We start from the raw sequence: 17971 nt of genomic DNA on the forward strand, positions 1-17971 counted from the left end.
GAACAATTAAACTAAACTGGCGTCTACACCATCCACAAAGTGGCTCACATATAAAAGAAAAGGAACCAAGAATCGGCATTACATGTAAAAATAAACAAAAACCTGCAATACGCTGTCACTAACAGGGAAATGAATTAGAGAGAAAAAAAATGAGAAGTCTTATGTTGCCTAATTATTTTGCCTAAACTTTTAAATCAGATTTGCCAGGAAGTAGCAAACCTGACTAACCTTCATTCAAGTTTCCTTCCTCCTACTGAGGTTCTGGGGAATAACTTAGGGCCCCAAATCTTCAACCTCATTTTAACATGAAGGCATCATCTGAAAGGTTTTGCTTCTACTCATCCTGAGGGTATCTCTGAAAACAGGGAGACTGGCCTAGTTTGCTCGCTACTGTATTACCTTTTAAAGTTATTTTCTTCGTAGCATAAACAGCTACGAGAATTTATCTGATTTCTAGTTTATATGCATGTACCAACATGGTTGGTATAGCGGACACATAGTGTTTATGCCTGCCCAGGATCCATTTCCTTTCTTTTACTAACAAGTCCCTACCTTTCTCTGGGGAACCATTCCTCCTCTACCCGTACTCCCCATACTCAACTGACTTCACCACCTCCACAAGAGCAAGGTGCAGGTTGGTCAGGTTTCTCATGCCAAGCTAGACTATTCTATTCCTTCTGCTCAGAGTGACTATGGCAGAAATCAGCACATGGCTCAAGCCAGGTAAATGAGAGTCTAGTTCAGGACCAGGGACAGAGGTTCTGTCTTTTCCTCGGGTTGTTAAGTTCTATAGAATGCACAGGCTCAGGCAGCCTGCCTGAGAATAATAAACCCAACAATGAGGAAAGCAGAATAGAGACAAAGGAGAGATCAAGCCCTGAAAGCACTGTTCCAGCCATGGCTGAAGCCAGGGAACTCTCACCTTCTCAGCTGCCCAAATCAATACATTTTCCTTTAAGCTTAAGTCAGTTTGAGGTGGATTTCTTTGACCTGCAGCTGAAAGAATTCGGACTAATACAACTGATTCTTCTCAAACTAATGATTGGAGTAAATCATCCGCTTACATAAGACTTTAATATTGCTTACTCTGGGGTCTTGATCATCTCTGAGAATGATCTCTTCCTCTGGCAGAGAGTGCATAAAAACCGAATTCCACTGACCTGCAGCATTACTACAGGGAAACAAACAAAGACCATCAGTCTACATAAAAATGATAACTAAAAGCTTACGCTGTTGATCTATTAAAAGTTTAAAAATAAATAAATAAAACTTATTTTCAGCATTCTGGCTTTAGAGAAGTTGCTCTTAACAGTTTAACAGGCATCTTCCTGAAATTAAAACTCTAACCACAAATCTATAAATAATAGCTATTAATCTGCATTTACTACATATCAGACATTAGGCTAGGTGCAGTTAAGAGTATTACTCAAGTAAGCCTTATGGTAACTCTAAAGGATGTGGTACCCCCATTTTGCAGATGGGGAAAGTGAGGCTTCGGGCATCTCACAGCTACTCAGTTTCACAACTGGACTCAAACTCTCATCTGATACCAGAGTCCTGCTTTTTCCCACTTTGCTGGAATGCTATCTATAAGAAGTACTCTCATATTTTCTGAGGTGTGGCTCAACCATCTGGGGCAACTACTCCTGTAATTCTGTTCTAGAATATAGGATTATGAGAGATCCCTAAGGTTCAACTGGTTTAGTTCCAAGGACATTAAGCTGTATTCCAGGGAATCCTACACAGGTTATTTCAGGGGTTACACAGTGTTTGAGTCAAAATTATTTTTTTAATGTATTTTGTAACTACTAAAAAACACTTTATACTATTATCACGTACATTAAAAGAATTAGAGACCAAATATACCTAATATTAGAGATTATCAACACGTTAAATTGTGTTACAATTTTATACTCATAAAATATTAGTTTTATATACTGGAGTTCATTATCTTTCAAAAAAAAAAAAAAAGATTTCCTGTTTTAAAAAAGTTTGAAAAGCACTATACTTGTGCAATCAATGTCCCTTCTTATGATGAGGAAACTGAGAACCCAAAGGGGCTATAGTATCTTTTGGAAGTTGTGGCTGTCAGAAATAGTCTGCTCAGAAGCAATGAAAACTCCCAAATTAGAAGTATTTTGGGTATGTGCCATTTCTCCCAAGAAATATGGTATTTTCTTTATCTCATTCCAACCCTAAGAATCCTTCATTTTGTTCTAAAACCAAAAGATAAGAAAAACACAAAGTGCAAAAGGAGGAATTCCGGAAAACAGTTGACAACAAGCAAACCCAGGGCTGAATCCTTTCCATGCAAACATGTGACTTTGGTTCTACATAAAAAGCTGTTTTCTAAGTATGAAACTCCTTGGGGTGAGGCAGGATGACAGAAGTAAGTGATCCATACTGTTCATAGTTGATGTATTTCACAACAGTTTGGTTTTCAGCATCATGCCACATGGCCCAGATATCTGTAGAGGTTATGGCGAAGTCAATCAGTGTCTCCTAGGGGGAAATGTGGGAAAAAGGGGTTAAAATAAGAAAGGGTAATAGCTTATAGTGACTTACATTTGTATCAACAGGAGGGGTAAAAGCATAAAAACAAAAGATACTACTACAAGAACTTGGTAAAACCCACATGAAATTTTGTTTGCATATGTCATTAAATATTCCACTTTAAGATTTCCATCCCTTTACAACATAGTTGAGTCAGTCAATACTTCTTTCCTGTACTTGTGTGATATGCAAAGGATGATCCAACTTACCTGAGAAGTGAATAGGGAGGAAATGTGATCTAGACTATAGCGGTTATTCTCAGTGCTCACCAGCTGGAAAATGCAGAACTGTTGAAACATAAGTTGATAATTTATTACTTGAAATAATCAACATGCTACTTTTCTAAGAGTTATGAGCATCCAGAAACCAATTTTTTAAAAAATGTGGTAAAATACACATAACATTTATCATCTTAACCATTTTTTAAGATACAGTCCAGTAGTGTTAAATACATTCACATTACTATGCAACCTATCTCCAGATCTTTTCTCATCTTGTAAAACTGAAACTATACTCATTAAACAACTCCACATTCCACTTTCCCTCCAGTCCCTGGCACCCACCATTCTACTTTTGGTCTCTGTGAACTTGACTACTCTAGGCACTTTTTATATAAGTGGAATTTTTTTTTTTTAATATAAGTGGAATCTTAACAGTATTTTCTTTTTTTGTGATTGGCTTACTTCACTAAGCTTAACATCCTCAAGGTCTATCCATGTTGTAGCATGTGTCAGAATTTCCTGCCCTTTTAAGGTTGTATAATATTCCATTTTATGTACATACCATTTTTGTTTATTCATTCATCTGTCAAGGAACACTTGGACTGTTTCTACCTTTTGGTTATTGTAAATAATGCTATGAATATGGGTGTTTAAATATGTCTTTGAGACCTTGCTTTGAATTCTTTAAGGGTATATACCCAGAAGTGTAATTTGCTGGATCACATGGTAATGCTATGATCAATTTTTTGAGGAACTGCCACACTGTTTTCCAGAGTGGCTGCAACATTTTACATTTCCACCAGCAATGTAAAAGGGTTTCAATTTCTCTATATCCTTGTCAACCCTGTTATTTTCTAGGGTTTTTCTGGATAGCAGCCATCCCATGGGTGTGAGGTGATATCTCATTATGGTCAGAAACCTGTTTTTAAGTTTATATATATATATTTTAAAGATTTTTTAAATTTATTTATTCGACAGAGATAGAGACAGCCAGCGAGAGAGGGAACACAAGCAGGGGGAGTGGGAGAGGAAGAAGCAGGCTCATAGCAGAGGAGCCTGATGTGGGGCTCGATCCCATAACGCCGGGATCACGCCCTGAGCCGAAGGCAGACGCTTAACCGCTGTGCCACCCAGGCGCCCCTAAGTTTATATTTTTACTAAAGTACCAGAGATAATTAATTTGAAATAGGGAGCGTGCCAGAGTGCAGGGAGGGGCACAGGGAGAGAGTCTTCAAGCAGACTTTCCACTGAGTGCAGAGCCTGATGCAGGGCTTGATCTCACGACCCATGAGATCACGACCTGAGCCAAAACCAAGAGTTGGCTGCTCAACCGACTGAGCCACCCAGGAGCCCTGTACCAGAGATAATTTAAAACATATGTGCAATACAAATCAACACTAGTTAACCTTTACTAAAAACAAAACTCTGTAATTCAAGTGTAATATTTAACTCTACGGCCAAAACAAACATTTTCAAACTCAAAAATGATATTTAATGGATATTTTAAGTAATTTTTTTGGATAAAGAAAATTCACTATGAACTGATGAGTGACAATGATTCTGTCTTTATAACACAAGCAACTTTCCACAAGGAAGTACTAAAAGAAAAATATACAGTGAGAGTCCCTTCTGGGGAAAAAAAAAAGCAGTGTATGAAATATGAAAAATATATGTAGTATTCATATTCATCCTAGCCTAGAGCCATATTTTACAAGTTGCAGATCTCAACCCCTTAGTGGGATATAAATCAGTTTAGCAGGTCTGAACCAGAGTTAAAAAAAAAAAACCAATGTATCAGACTTCATTAGTTCATCCACTCATAGTAAAGGTAAGTAGGTTTCATGAAAATTTTTTTGTTACATGTCCATCACCACATACGTGTATATTAGGTAGTAAAGCAAGATATTTCTTATTATAGATTCTAGCCAAAAAATGAGCTGGAAAAATGCTGTGCTAGTGTAGTACTTCTCAAACTACCTACCCGTAGTAAAGGACCAGTTTTGTTTTTTTGTTTTTTGCTTTTTTTTTCAATTTCCAACCTGTGGCAGATTGATACTTTTACAGAACACAGAAACATTGAATATGAGTGTCTGTAGCAATGTCAAACCACTATAAATGTCGCTAAAAGTTTTCCTATCACTCTCTGTAGTTATCTTACTGCAAACCGGTAATGAAGAATTCATGGCCCAGGACCAGTCCACAGACCACACACCGTGGGTCTGCAGGACTTCTGTTAAGAGAGCTGTCTTAGGGCGCCTGGGTGGCACAGTGGTTAAGCGTCTGCCTTCGGCTCAGGGCGTGATCCCGGCGTTATGGGATCGAGCCCCACATCAGGCTCCTCCGCTATGAGCCTGCTTCTTCCTCTCCCACTCCCCCTGCTTGTGTTCCCTCTTTCGCTGGCTGTCTCTATCTCTGTCGAATAAATAAATAAAATATTTAAAAAAAAAAAAAAAGAGAGCTGTCTTAGTGTCTTATATGGAATTCAGGCAGCAAGCTTATGATATCAATGAGAACAAGATGCTGAGAATGACCGAATACACTTACTTACTAAAGAATTAGTTTTTTTTTTTTTAATTATGTTATGTTAGTCACTATACAATACAGTACATCCTTAGTACTTACTAAAGAATTAGAATCCAAAGAACCAAAAGGAAAATAAGAAACAAATGAAATTAATAGGAATGGAAGTAAGATCTCACAGATAAAAGAAAAATAAACTTCAACTATGCAGATTAGGGGAAAAAAACAGGCTGAAGAGCAGTTTTTGTGAAGGGGGAAAAAAGCACTACAAGTTCATTATGATCTGAATATGCCTAACTGCCAAAAAAGCTGATTTGATTTTAAGTTTCATTAAGAGAACCATAGTGCTCAACGAAGGAAATAATAGCTCTGCTCAGGGGCGCCTGTGGCTCAGGTCATGATCTCAGGGTCCTGGGATCCAGCCCGGCATAGGGTTCTTTTTTTTTTTTTTTTTTTTTTTTAAAGATTTTATTTATTTATTTGACAGAGATAGAGACAGCCAGCGAGAGAGGGAACACAAGCAGGGGGAGTGGGAGAGGAAGAAGCAGGCTCATAGCGGAAGAGCCTGATGTGGGGCTTGATCCCATAACGCCGGGATCACGCCCTGAGCCGAAGGCAGACGTTCAACCGCTGTGCCACCCAGGCGCCCCATCGGCATAGGGTTCTGCACTCAGTGGGGAATCTGTTTGTCCCTCTCCCTCTTGCCCTCTCCGTCGCTCATGCTAAGAAATAAATAAAATCTTAAAAAAAAAAAAAAAAAAAGCTCTGCTCAATTTAACACCACTCCTACATTCAATTTTGATTCTTTTAGAGAAGTGCTTCTCAAAATGTAGGCCACAGACTGTTTCAGGGATCAGTGAGGCTGAAACTCTTTTCTTTTTAATTTTTTTTTCTAAGTAATCTCTACGTCCAATGTGGGGCTCAAACTCACCACCCCAGGATCAAGAATTGCACATGCTCTACTGACTGAGCCTGCCAGCCCCCCGTGCCTGTGAGGCTGAAAGTCTTTTCATAATAGTACATTTTTTGCCTTTTCCAATGTGTTGTTATTGATGATGCAAACGCCTAAATAGAGGGTAAAATTACTGGTATTTTAACATGAATCAAGGCAATGGCACCAAACAGAACGCCCTTTCATGATAAAAACACTCGGTAAACTAGGAGTAGAAAGGAACTTCCTCAACACAATAAAGGGCATTTATGAAAAATTCACAGCTAACATACTCGATGGTGAAACACTGAAAGCTTTCTCCTTTAGATTGGCAAAAGACATAGATGTTAAGCTCTTCCCACTTCTATTCAATATTTTACTGGAGCATCTATCCAGGGCAACTAAGAAAAAAAAAGGCATTCAATTGATTCAACTGGGAAGGAAGTAATAAAACTATTTGCAGATGAGGTTATCTTGTATATAAGACATTCTAAGGACTCCACTGTAACACTAATACGAAAAAAAAAATAGAAAAATTCAGCAAGGTTGCAAGATACAAGATCAATATATAAAAATCTATTGTATTTCTATGAACTTGCATTGTGTAATCCGAAAATAAAACTGAGAAAATAATTTCATTTCAATAATTTCATTTACACCAGTATTAAGAGGAATAAAATACCTAGGAATAAACTGATCAAAAGAACTGCAAAACTTATACTCTGAAAACTATAAAACATTGTAAAAAGAAATTAAAGATCTAAGTAAACAGAAAAACATCCCATATTTATGGACCCAAAGACTTAATACTGCTAAGATGGCAATACTGTCCAATATCACCTACAGAACCAACATAATCTCTACAGAATCCGTCAAATAAGAAATATATATACTGGTCTCTGCCCCGGCTCCTGATACTGAGCTAAAACGCTTGTATCTTCCTGAGTGATGGAAATGATAGGAGCATCTTATACAGAGCTCCTAAATCCCTTGGAATTTTCTGGGTGATAAATGCTTTTTTTTTTTTTTTTTAAATAGGCTCCACACCCAACGTGGTGCTTGAACTCACCCAGAGATCAAGAGTCACATGTTCTACCGACTGAGCCAGCCAGGTGCTCTGGAAATACCTTTTGTTCTAACGAGGTGACTCCTGGATAGCTTCAGGATGAGGGCTGGTCACCAGAAAGACCAAGCCATGATTAGAAGTTTGGAACATTCAGTCCCAATCCCATTCTCTGGAGGAGAGAGAGGCTAGAGATCAAGTTAATAATGGATCATGTCTACATCATGATGCCTCCATAAAAATTCCTGAAGTATGGTATAGGGAGAGCTTCCAGATTCGTGAACACATCCATGTGCCAGGAGGGTGGCATACCCCAACACAGCAGGGACAGAGGCCCCTGCACTCAGGACCCTTCTGGACTCATCCTACATAATCCTTAATCATATGGTAAACTGGCAAATGTAAGTTAGTGTTTCTCTGAGTTCTGTTGGCTACTCTAGGAAATCGAGGCTGAGGACAGGGTCATGGGATGAATTAAGAGCCCAGGCAGTAAAGGGGCACCTGGGTGGCTCAGTCTATTGAGTGTCTGACTCTTGATTTCAGCTCAGATCATGATCTCAGGGTTGTGAGATTGAGCCCTCCACTGGGCTCTGCACTCAGTGGGGAGTCTGCTTTGGATTCTTTCTCTCCTTCTCCCTCCCCTTCTCTCAAATGAATAAATAAATCTTAAAAAAAATACAACAACAAAAAACCCAAAAACCAAAAACCCAAGGTGGTAAAAAGAGTATCTACATTTGACTTAAAATGTAGGTGCATGAACAGGGTGTGGAGGCTTCCACACATAGGTAGTAGGGTGGGAACTCAAGCAGGATGATGAGGGTATCCAAACAGAGTAGCAGTCTGTATTGGTAATTAGAGCCCAAGTAGGGGAGGAAGGTGTCCACTGAATGGGGGTGGCAGAGTATCAGCCCAGATAAAGAAGGCATCCAGATGTAGGGGCAGCCTGTGGTTGGGCATCAGAGCCCAAGAGAAGTGAAGGGGGCACCCAGATGGGCACCTCCAGCATAGTGAGGAAAAACCCTTCCTCACTGGAATGTTATCAGGATTAAATGGATAATATGTGTAACGTATGTGAGCCCAGAGTAAGCACAGTCCAAGCATTTGCTATTAATTACATAAGGGGCCTGACATCATGCCAAACACAGGGTATCCAACAAATGGTTGTTTACTCTATGATTACACCATTGTATTACACCCTAAATACCTTATCTACATACAACAACTAGTGTTTGGAAGATGAACAAAATTATTTCTAAAAATTAACTTCCCTTCAACCACTTAGTAACACCTACATCCCTTTCATAACTCTGTTTTTACACCCAGACGTCAAAATTGGCTCTTTCTTGTTTAGCTTTGGTTAACTTTTCCTTTCAGATTCCTTTAAACTCTCTATTTCCTTTCATCCTGACTTCCAGTTCTTTAAATTCACCTATTAGCACAAAACCCACCATCTCCATGGAAACACTTGAAACACCTACGCTGGTGTGAAGAGCTGAAACAGACTCAATTTATCTATAGCTCCCTCCCCACATCGGCACACACTGCATAGCGTGACAGGGGTCTTACTTGTTTCATACCTGTCCTTGTTTGGGTGCATGCATGTATACCCCTATGTAGAGTCCCATGGAAGGGGAATAAGCAAGTCGTAATTTATGTCCAGTCCCAGCAGCGAGCCGAAGGTCCTTAAACGTGGGAACATACTCCAGCATGTCGGCTGCCATCAGGCACATCTGGTCCTGCCCAAGATGAGTCAACAAGGAGTGTCAAAGAAGATCCCAGCTGGAAAAACAAACTCCTTCTCTTTTGAAAGGATGCACATCTATTACTTCTACCACTCTGTCTCTTGTACCTGCTGAGGGACACTACGGGTTTGTTTGTTTTTTTGAAGGCTCAAATGAAAACACCTCTTCAGTCTGATAAACAAAACCATCAACTGTTTTATCAATCTTAAAAACTATTTTATTAGGCAACCCATTCAGGACCCCTCTCACTCTAGAGAGCTTTTTTCTTTTCTTTCTGTTCTCACCTTCACTTTAAATAAACTTTCACTTCACCCTTAAAAAAACCAAAACCCAAAACTATTTTACCAACTTGCATTTAAAAAACACATTTGTTCTTTTTTTTAAAAACATTTGTTCCTCTTAAGTGAAGAGTATTCTCTGCACTATTTTAATTCTGTAGGATTCATAGCTTAAAAAATATATGTAAAAAGAAATGTGTGAAAAATAAAGCTAAATGGAACTGTGTCTAGAAATGGCCTATAACTTCCAAGCTAAGTGATCTTAATAATCTTTGAGAGAAACAGCAAGATTGATTTCAATTTTCTTATAATTCACAATCCTATTTTAACTTACAATAACTATAAATGTAGCATTTACCTTATAAGACCACATTCGTAGTTTATGATCCTGGCACAGAGCAAAGATGAAGGCATCGTGCTCGACACAATGAACAGCAAGAGCGAAGGGACGATCAGAAAGCCCCTGATCACCTCTAAAAACATAAGGCCCAATTTTAGGGTTTTAGTGTTATAAACATCAGATTAGAATTTGTAATTAACAAGATAAAACAAAGTTATAAATGTACACTCTTAATCAACAGAAGGAGCCAAGAGTTTACATACTGGAATAAGATAACTGTATTTTCTATTTGATTTACAACCAATCACTACGATACATTTTAAAAGGCTCTACATAAGATAGCAGTAGAGTTCTAATCATCAAAACTTTCTACTTCTAATATTACGTAAGACTGGATTTGGTAAGTCAGGGCAGGGCCCTGAATGGAATATTGTGAGAATATATACAGAAAATCACTTTCTGCTATGAAGGTGTCCAAGCTGTGGCTCTTCTCAGATAGAATGTAATGTTTTACAGACTCTTCTCCTTTTCAGTGTAATGCTTATCTGCCTTGGCGTAACACTGGAATTACTAATAGGTGCTGACGACTGGAAAAATTAAATTCTTGGGCCCTCTGATTTACCCACCAGACACCACTTACCTGATGGCTGTTGGCATCCAGCCTATAAGCAGTCGTTGCATTACTGAACTCTGTTTCAATTCCACAACTGACACCATTCCTATCAGATTGAGAACAGACCAATGATATCCAAGGCACCTCTTGATCAGACTCAAAGAAACCCAACAACAAGAAGAATGCACCATGGATAAGGTCTTTATAACAGGCTTCTACATTTCTATACGAAGAAGTTTTAGCATGTAGCCTATCCACATACACCTCACATAAAATACTTGGAATCATTATTGGATCAATAAAAATAGCACTAACATATTCCTAGGGAAAACTTCTGCCATCTACAAACAGTAACCCTATCGCTGCTCAGAACAATCATTCTTTCCAAAAGAATCACAGGTTTCCTTTTATGTGCCTGGAACAGTTCTAGCTGCTGAAGATTTAGCAATAAATAAAACAAAAAAAAACCCAAACAAACCTGTCCTCATAGAACATACATTCCACAGGGAGCAGGGCAGAAGTTGAGATAGTAAGCTAAACTAAGCAGAACGGTAATAGGTGAAAACAGAAAGGATACAATGAATGCTGGGGGCGGGGGGTGCTTCTGTAAGTGCGTGCAAGTTTGAAAAGCGTGGTCAGGGAAGGCCTCACACCGAGGGATCACCGAGTAAAGACCCAGAGTTGAGGGAATGAGCCAAGTTAGTAGCTAGAGAAAGACTATCTCAGGCAAAAGCGCTGACATAGGAGTGTGCCCAGGATGTTCTGGGAACTGCAAGGGCATGAGACTGGTGCACAGAAGGCAAAGGGGGGAAAAGAAGCTGAGGTTAGAGCGGCAGCAGGGGGTCACTGTAAGATAACGTAAGGACTCTGGGTTTATTCAGAATGGGATGAAGAACAAACCCTCACTAGAGGGCTTTGAGCAATGGGGTGACATGATTCCACTAAGGTTTTAAATGTATCAGTCTGTCCCAGAAGCCTCTATAGAAGTAAGGAGAGGTCTGAGGGGTATTTAGGAAGCCAAAGCAATAATCCAGGCAAGAGACAGTGGTGACTTGGAGGAGGTTATCAGCAGCTGAACTTGTGTCAATTAATTTATTTTAATTACAGAACCTCAACCTGAAGGGAGATAAGTAGTCAACCCCTCTCTACTACAGGCCTTAGAATAGGCTATCTTATAGTCATTTGTCTTCCCACACTCCAAAAAATTTACAATTCCTCATCCACTGCATAAAATCTTACCTTCTCAGAAAAAAAACAGTGAAAGCATTGCAGACTCCTTAGGCAAGCAACACTGAATGATCATGTCGGGGGGGAGCAGAGAAGCAATTCCTGCCATGGATGATGGGTATGGACTTCTAAGGTTTTAATGCCAACATTCCTTGCTTAAAGTTAAATCCAAGTTCAGTTCCCATTCTTACCAGGTATGTCGTAAGGAGGTAGTTTAAGAACAAAGATTCCCCCAGAAGCAGATGGTAGAGCAAACAGAGCGTCCCCATCGTTGCTCAGCCAGGCTGCTGAGGTGGTAGAATTAGGGGAGAGTCCAGGTACGGCTGGAATTAATTGAGAGTTGCAAGGATCCCTGAAATCAACTTTTCCAATGTCAGTAAATATGGACTGCATCTGACTTTCAATTACCAACTCCTGTGGAGTAATGAAAAAGGAAAACCTGTTATAACAAAATAAGCTGAATTTTGCTCAGTTCCTCTCAATTGCTACAAAACCTTTTTTTTTTTTTTAAGATTTTATTTATTTATTTGAGAGAGAGAGAGAGTGCTTGTGAGCTCACGCAAGAGCAGGGGGAGGGAGAAGCTGACTCCCTGATGAGAGAGGAGCCTGACGCAGAGCTGGATCCCAGGACCCCAATATCATGACCTGAGCCAAAGTCAGATGCTTAACTGACTGAGCCACCCAGGTGCCCCTACAAAAGTCTTTAAAGTAAGAAATGATTGAGCCTAAAAAGAAAGCTAGTTTTTTAAATAAAAATTATATCTTCAACTTAAAAATGTGTCTGATCATTTTAAATAGTAACTATCAAAGTAGCTTGGTGAGAGCTAACAAATCCAATTTGCCTTCAATTTCCAAAGGACACTGCTCCAGCATTAAATTTCTGACAGCGAGAGTAATCTGAGAAATAAAGGATATTACCCTTAACCAACTTACACTTCTATACATCCGGGAAGGGTGTGGTAAAAGTAATCTGTGCACTGTCTGATTGGTTAATATCAAGATTATCACATGATTCTGAGTCTCAGAGATGTGAACCCCTGCAGGCAAGAGGCTGCAATTTTGGAATTTGAGGCGAACTGTGTTATTCAACAGATTTACATCCAGTGACTCTTCCACCAGCTCCAGTGTATCTCCAGAGGTCTTCCTGTTAAAAAAGAGACATTTGTTTACAAAGTTTATGCTTTTCTTTCTAATTGGCTGTTGCTCTGAAACACATGGGAATAGTTTCCGAGTGAACTTTCTCAATTTGAAAGTTTTGGGTAAACAAATTCAGACCAATTTTACAATCCAAACCATCACAGTATGTTCATTTACAAAACAGAGTACAATGTAAAATTCAAATCTTACTACAGTCTCTCTTCAATGGAGGCATTTCTAAAGTTGATAACCCATTTATTTAGAACAATAATACTCAATGCAATTAAGCCCCACTATAAGGACAATCCACACTCCCCCATTACTTCTAGTGGAATGTGTCCTCCATTATTAGTACCCCAGGATCATACTGTAGCGACGTAAATAAATATGACTATTTCTCCTTCTATGACTTGTTCCTGCTAGGTACGATGCAGAGCAGACTTCTTCAGGCGCATCTCTGCCATATGGTAGCCTTGGATCACAGAAAACACCATGCTGGGAAAGCCCTAACTTCTCATCACTTTGTTTACCATACTGCCTGCATCTGCCCCCAAAGAGCAAGTCTCCTTCCAGCAATTCAAGGGCAATCTCTAACTTTCTCAGGTATTTCCCTCCTGTGTTCATCTCTCCTTCCTCCAAAGCCTTCTCTCAACATTCAGATATGCTCTTCCCTGGCCTCTCCTGTTCCATCACCCTGTTCCTGCCTCGATCTGGCTATCCTAATCTCTCCTTTCCTTTCCGTGGCCACATCTTGTCTATTTCCTCACCTCCCTCATACTCTTCAACCTGCCCTCTTCTTACCAAGGTCACCACACCAATTCCAATGGATTCCTCAGTCCTGCTCTTACTTGACCTCTTTGTAGCATTCCACACACCTGACCATGCTGTCCTGAAAAGACTTCTATGATACCACCCTCTCCCGGTTTTATTCCCCCATCTCTAGGCACTCCCTCTCCTCTTTGACCTGACAGCTACTTTTTATTTCTCAAACCGTGATCCTGGATCATCTTATCTGCTCACTGTGCACATTCTCGCAAAGCACATCTTATCCACTCCCAAAGCTGTACACATCACGTGAATTCTGATGATTTCCTAGGGCTCCCTTCTGTTAACTCATGGTAATGTCATCGGTACAAGTTTCTGGATCCTTAACCTCATCTCTGAACAACTGCTTCACTTTCCTGCCTTATGGTGAAAGCTGGGGTCCTGGATCTTGCCCGAGGACAACCCTGGAGCCCTCTCTAATGGTGGTAAGCTTTCTCTACTGCACTCCCTTTAGTGGGGCCTCCCCACTGCCACTCTGGGTCACTGTTCCTCCCTCCCTGCCCAAACCACTTAGCTCTCAAGTGTGAGCAACCAGATACCACCTGCGCCCCTTGCCCACTGCAGTTACCTGCAGCTACCTTTCTTTCATTACTTGAAGCTTACTTCCTGCTCAGTTGCTCTCTCCCACACTTCCCCTGCCATATCTATACTTCAAATATCTCACTTTTTTCAATTCCCCTCCTCTAGTGATTGCCCTTGACTGCATATAAATACACTGGTCTACTTCTTCCACACCCTTGCATTGTCCTCCTGCTACATCTGATTCCTTTGCTTCTCTCACAGTAATGCTCCTTAAGAGAGCTGTTCTGTTCTCACAATCCCTGCCCTCTTTTCTCCAGAGTTCAGCCACTTCGGGGGTTTGTACCACGATAAGAACAGTTCCTGACAAAGTCACCAATGATCTCCACCATTCAAAGGTCTATTTTCACTTCTCTGACTTATATGCAGTATTTAACTGTTTTTCATTCTTCTTGAAATATTTCCCTTAGCTCCTGAAACACCACTCTCTTTTCCTTCAACTCTTTACGTCCCTAGCTATTCCCTCACAGTGTCCTTATCTTCCTAAATATTGGAGTGCCCCAGTGTTTTGTCCTCAGACCTCTTTTCTCTCATCTACACAAGTTTTCAACAAGGGGCCATTCTACCCCACTCCCTAAGGACATTTAACAGCTATCTGGAGATATTTTTGCTTGTCACAACTGGGAGGGAGGGTGCTATTGGTCTGAAGTGGGTAGAGACCAGGGATGATGCTCAATTCCCTACAGTGTGCAGGGCAGCCCCCCACAACAAAGACTTTTCTGGCCCCAAATGCCAACAGTGCAGGTGAATCTCTAGGTGATCTTATTCAGTGTAATTGCTTTAAATGCCATCTAATGCCACGAATTCCCAAATCTGTATCTTCAGCCCAAACTTTCCACTGAACTGGCTACTGCTTCAACATTTCCACTTGGATATCTAACAGGGATTTCAAATGAAACCTGTCCAAAACAGAATGCCTAGACTAGCAAACTGGAAAAACACCTGCTTCACCTGTACTCCTTTCCAACTCAATTAATGGCATCTCTGTAACTTCCAGTTGCTCAAGCCAAAAATCTGGAGGTCACCCTTGACTTTTCTCTTTCTGTATACTCTACAACTGATCCAATAGTAATTCTAACAAACTAATCTTTTTTTTTTTTTAAAGATTTATTTTTTTTAAAGAAAGAGAGAGAGAATGAGAGACCGCATGCACAAGCCGGGTGAGGGGCAGAAGCAGAAGCAGGCTCTCCGCTGAGCAGGGAGCCCGACTTGGGGCTCTATCCTAGAACCCGACACAGGGCTCGATCCTGGGACCCCGGGATCATGACCTGAGCTGAAGCCAGATGCTTAACTGACTGAGCCACCCAGGCACCCCCTAACAAACTCATCTTTAAAACATATCCACAATCAGAATATTTCTCACTGCCTCTACCAATACCACCCTGGTCTAAGCTGTCATCATCTCTTGTCTGAACTGTGGCACCAACCTCCTAATTGGTCTCCCCGCTCCCAACCTTTCCTTGCTATACTGTTCTCAACAGAGCAGCCATAGCAATCCTCTAAAAACACAACTTAGATCATGTCATTCTGTCACTTAAAATCCTTCAATGGCTTCTTGCCATCTAACTCAGAGTAAAAGTCAAAGCCTTAAAATTACCAACAAAACCCCAATTTGAGCCTTGGCTACCTTATTAATCTATGCTTTGATCACTCAGCTGCAGACTCCTGGCCCCTTGCCATTCATTGAACATAACAAGCTCCTGTCTCATGGTTCTTTGCATTTTGGTTCCTTTTTTCTTGGAAGGTTCTACCTGAAAATCTTATCTCCCAGATATCTACTTCCTCTGCTCAAATGTCAACTTATCACTAGGTGTTTCCCAAATAAAAGATCAACTCCTGCAGGTATCCCCCTTCCCTCTAACCTTTTTTCTCTGTTCTCTATCCCACTTATCACCGGACAAACTGTACTTACTTGTTTTGGGGGATTATTGTTGTTTATTGCCTATCTGCTGCCTCCACTAGGGCAGGGACTTTGTTTTGTTCCCTGCTGTATTCTCAGTCCCTAAACATTGACTAGAACATAGTAGGCACTAACAAGTGTTTCTTAAATGACATTTGTATGTCTAACATAGGTCTCCCTTCTGAATCTTGGACCTATAAATTTCAATGCCTACATGATATTTCTGAAGGGCTGCTACATGGGTATTTCAAATTTAATACATCTGAAAGAATTATTCACATCTCTCCAAAGCCCATCTTCTGCATATTAGTTAAAGGCAACCCCAACACCCAGTATCTTGTTAGTCATACCAGAAACCAGGGAACTGTCTTTGTTCCCTCCATTTCCCTTCCCATCTTTTACCCCACATTCAATCTATCACAAAGTCCTAGTAAAGCTACCTTCTAAATACATCTTAAATCCATCTATTTCTCCTTTCCTAGCTACTCCCACAATTGAGCCACCAGCATCTCTTACTTGGTCTATCATAAGAGCAAGATCGTTTTTTTGTGTTATACCTACCTAATCCAAATTCATTTTCCATGAAGTAAACTAATTTTTTCTTTATGCAATTTTGATTATGTTAGTAGAGAGTTAGTATCTCTTTAAGACCCTTCACTGATTACTTAACGTACTTGGGAAAAAATCCAAAATCCTTAGGAAGGCTCTGAGCCCTGCTTACCCCCCCTCCATCCCCCCCAGTCTCAGCATCTTTCACATCACTTTCCATTTCACCCACTGCACTTAAGCCACACGGACTCCAGTCAGTTCCTCCAATCTGCCCAGGTTTTTCTACTTCATAGATTTTGCATATGGTGATCCTACGTGCTGACTGCTCTCTCCCCAAACACCTGCCTGGGCAACTTTTCATCCTACAGATCTCAGGTTAAAGGTGATATCTGTGAAGGCCTTCTCTGTCCCACCAGTAATGTTTGGTCCTCTCATTAACCTCTCACAGCCCCTATACTTTTCCTCTGAGGCAGGTACGAAAAATTTATGTTTATACACCTATGTTGTGGTCCCTTACTTTAGTGTCTTTTTCCTTCATAAAATTGCCCCATGAAAGGTGGCTCCACATCTATTCTCAAACAGCTACAACATCTTCCATCACGGAAATGGTGGTTGATTTTGTTCACTTCATCTCTAGTAAACTTAGCACAGAGCCTGACATGAGGAAGCTCAAATGTACTTATAGAATGAAGGAAGCTGTAAAACACTATAAAAACACAATGAGTTCAAGTTTAAAACTGGTCTTTGGGGCTTTATCCCATAAGCTTCATTTCCTCTGCTTTTAACGCTGCCTGGAAGGGCACCTCTCCTGGAACTTCTGTCTCCTCAATTTTCTCCTGATTTAGAAATCAAGAGAAAACAGTCTTTCTCTTTTCTTGACTATTACCGCCTCTGAAAATGACACTCTGGCAATAGCCGCGAAAATTCAAAGGCCCAACAATCCGACCTTCCAGGGGGGTTCGGCGAACACAGAACTTACCAATGAATGAACCTGTTTCTGGTGACGGAGAACAACTTGCCACTTTCCATATAGTAGAAGCCTCCCGCGCTCTCACTGTATTTCACGGCTCCAGCCAAGGCATTTGCAGTCCCTGCAAAAGGACAGTGGTCAGCCTGCACACCTGGTTCTCTCGGGATGACAGAGACTGAGGGCGCTGAGAAAGTAGAGGATGACGACTGACAATCCATACAATAAGAAAGGGAAGAAATGAGGACGAAGTAGGACACTACGGAAGCTCTGATCCCGAGGCGATACACATGTGGACTTAGAGGAGTATGAACCCGGGGTCAGAGATTTAAGGATCCATGGGAGGAGCCCGAAGGGAAGGATCGGATCGCGTCCTCCTTGGCTGCTTCCGTACCAATGCCACAGACTGTGAATTCCCGAAAGTGTCTCGGCCTCTCGCGCTCAGCACCAGTGAGCTCCACGAAGCTCCGTTCCAGGGCTCCCGCCGCCGCCATCTTCCCGCCGCCGCCGCAAGGCCCGACGGGAC

The 17971-nt window shown here is 40.8% G+C and overlaps 1 protein-coding gene across 1 annotated transcript; it reads right to left on the reverse strand.

Annotated features, from left to right (window-relative positions):
• Positions 1 to 12087: 12087 nt before the first annotated feature.
• LOC121104768 (nuclear pore complex protein Nup160-like) lies at positions 12088 to 17950 on the reverse strand. Its single transcript, XM_040639104.1, has 3 exons — positions 17840 to 17950; positions 17458 to 17569; positions 12088 to 12632 (listed from the first exon to the last, which is right to left on the reverse strand). Exons 1-3 carry the CDS (start codon positions 17937 to 17939, stop codon positions 12293 to 12295), a joined length of 552 nt encoding a protein of 183 aa, XP_040495038.1. The 5' UTR covers positions 17940 to 17950; the 3' UTR covers positions 12088 to 12292.
• Between the last annotated feature and the right edge of the window lie 21 nt (positions 17951 to 17971).

Source organism: Ursus maritimus, unplaced genomic scaffold (genome assembly GCF_017311325.1).
Source record: "Ursus maritimus isolate PB19 unplaced genomic scaffold, ASM1731132v1 scaffold_23, whole genome shotgun sequence".
Lineage (NCBI taxonomy): Eukaryota > Metazoa > Chordata > Mammalia > Carnivora > Ursidae > Ursus > Ursus maritimus.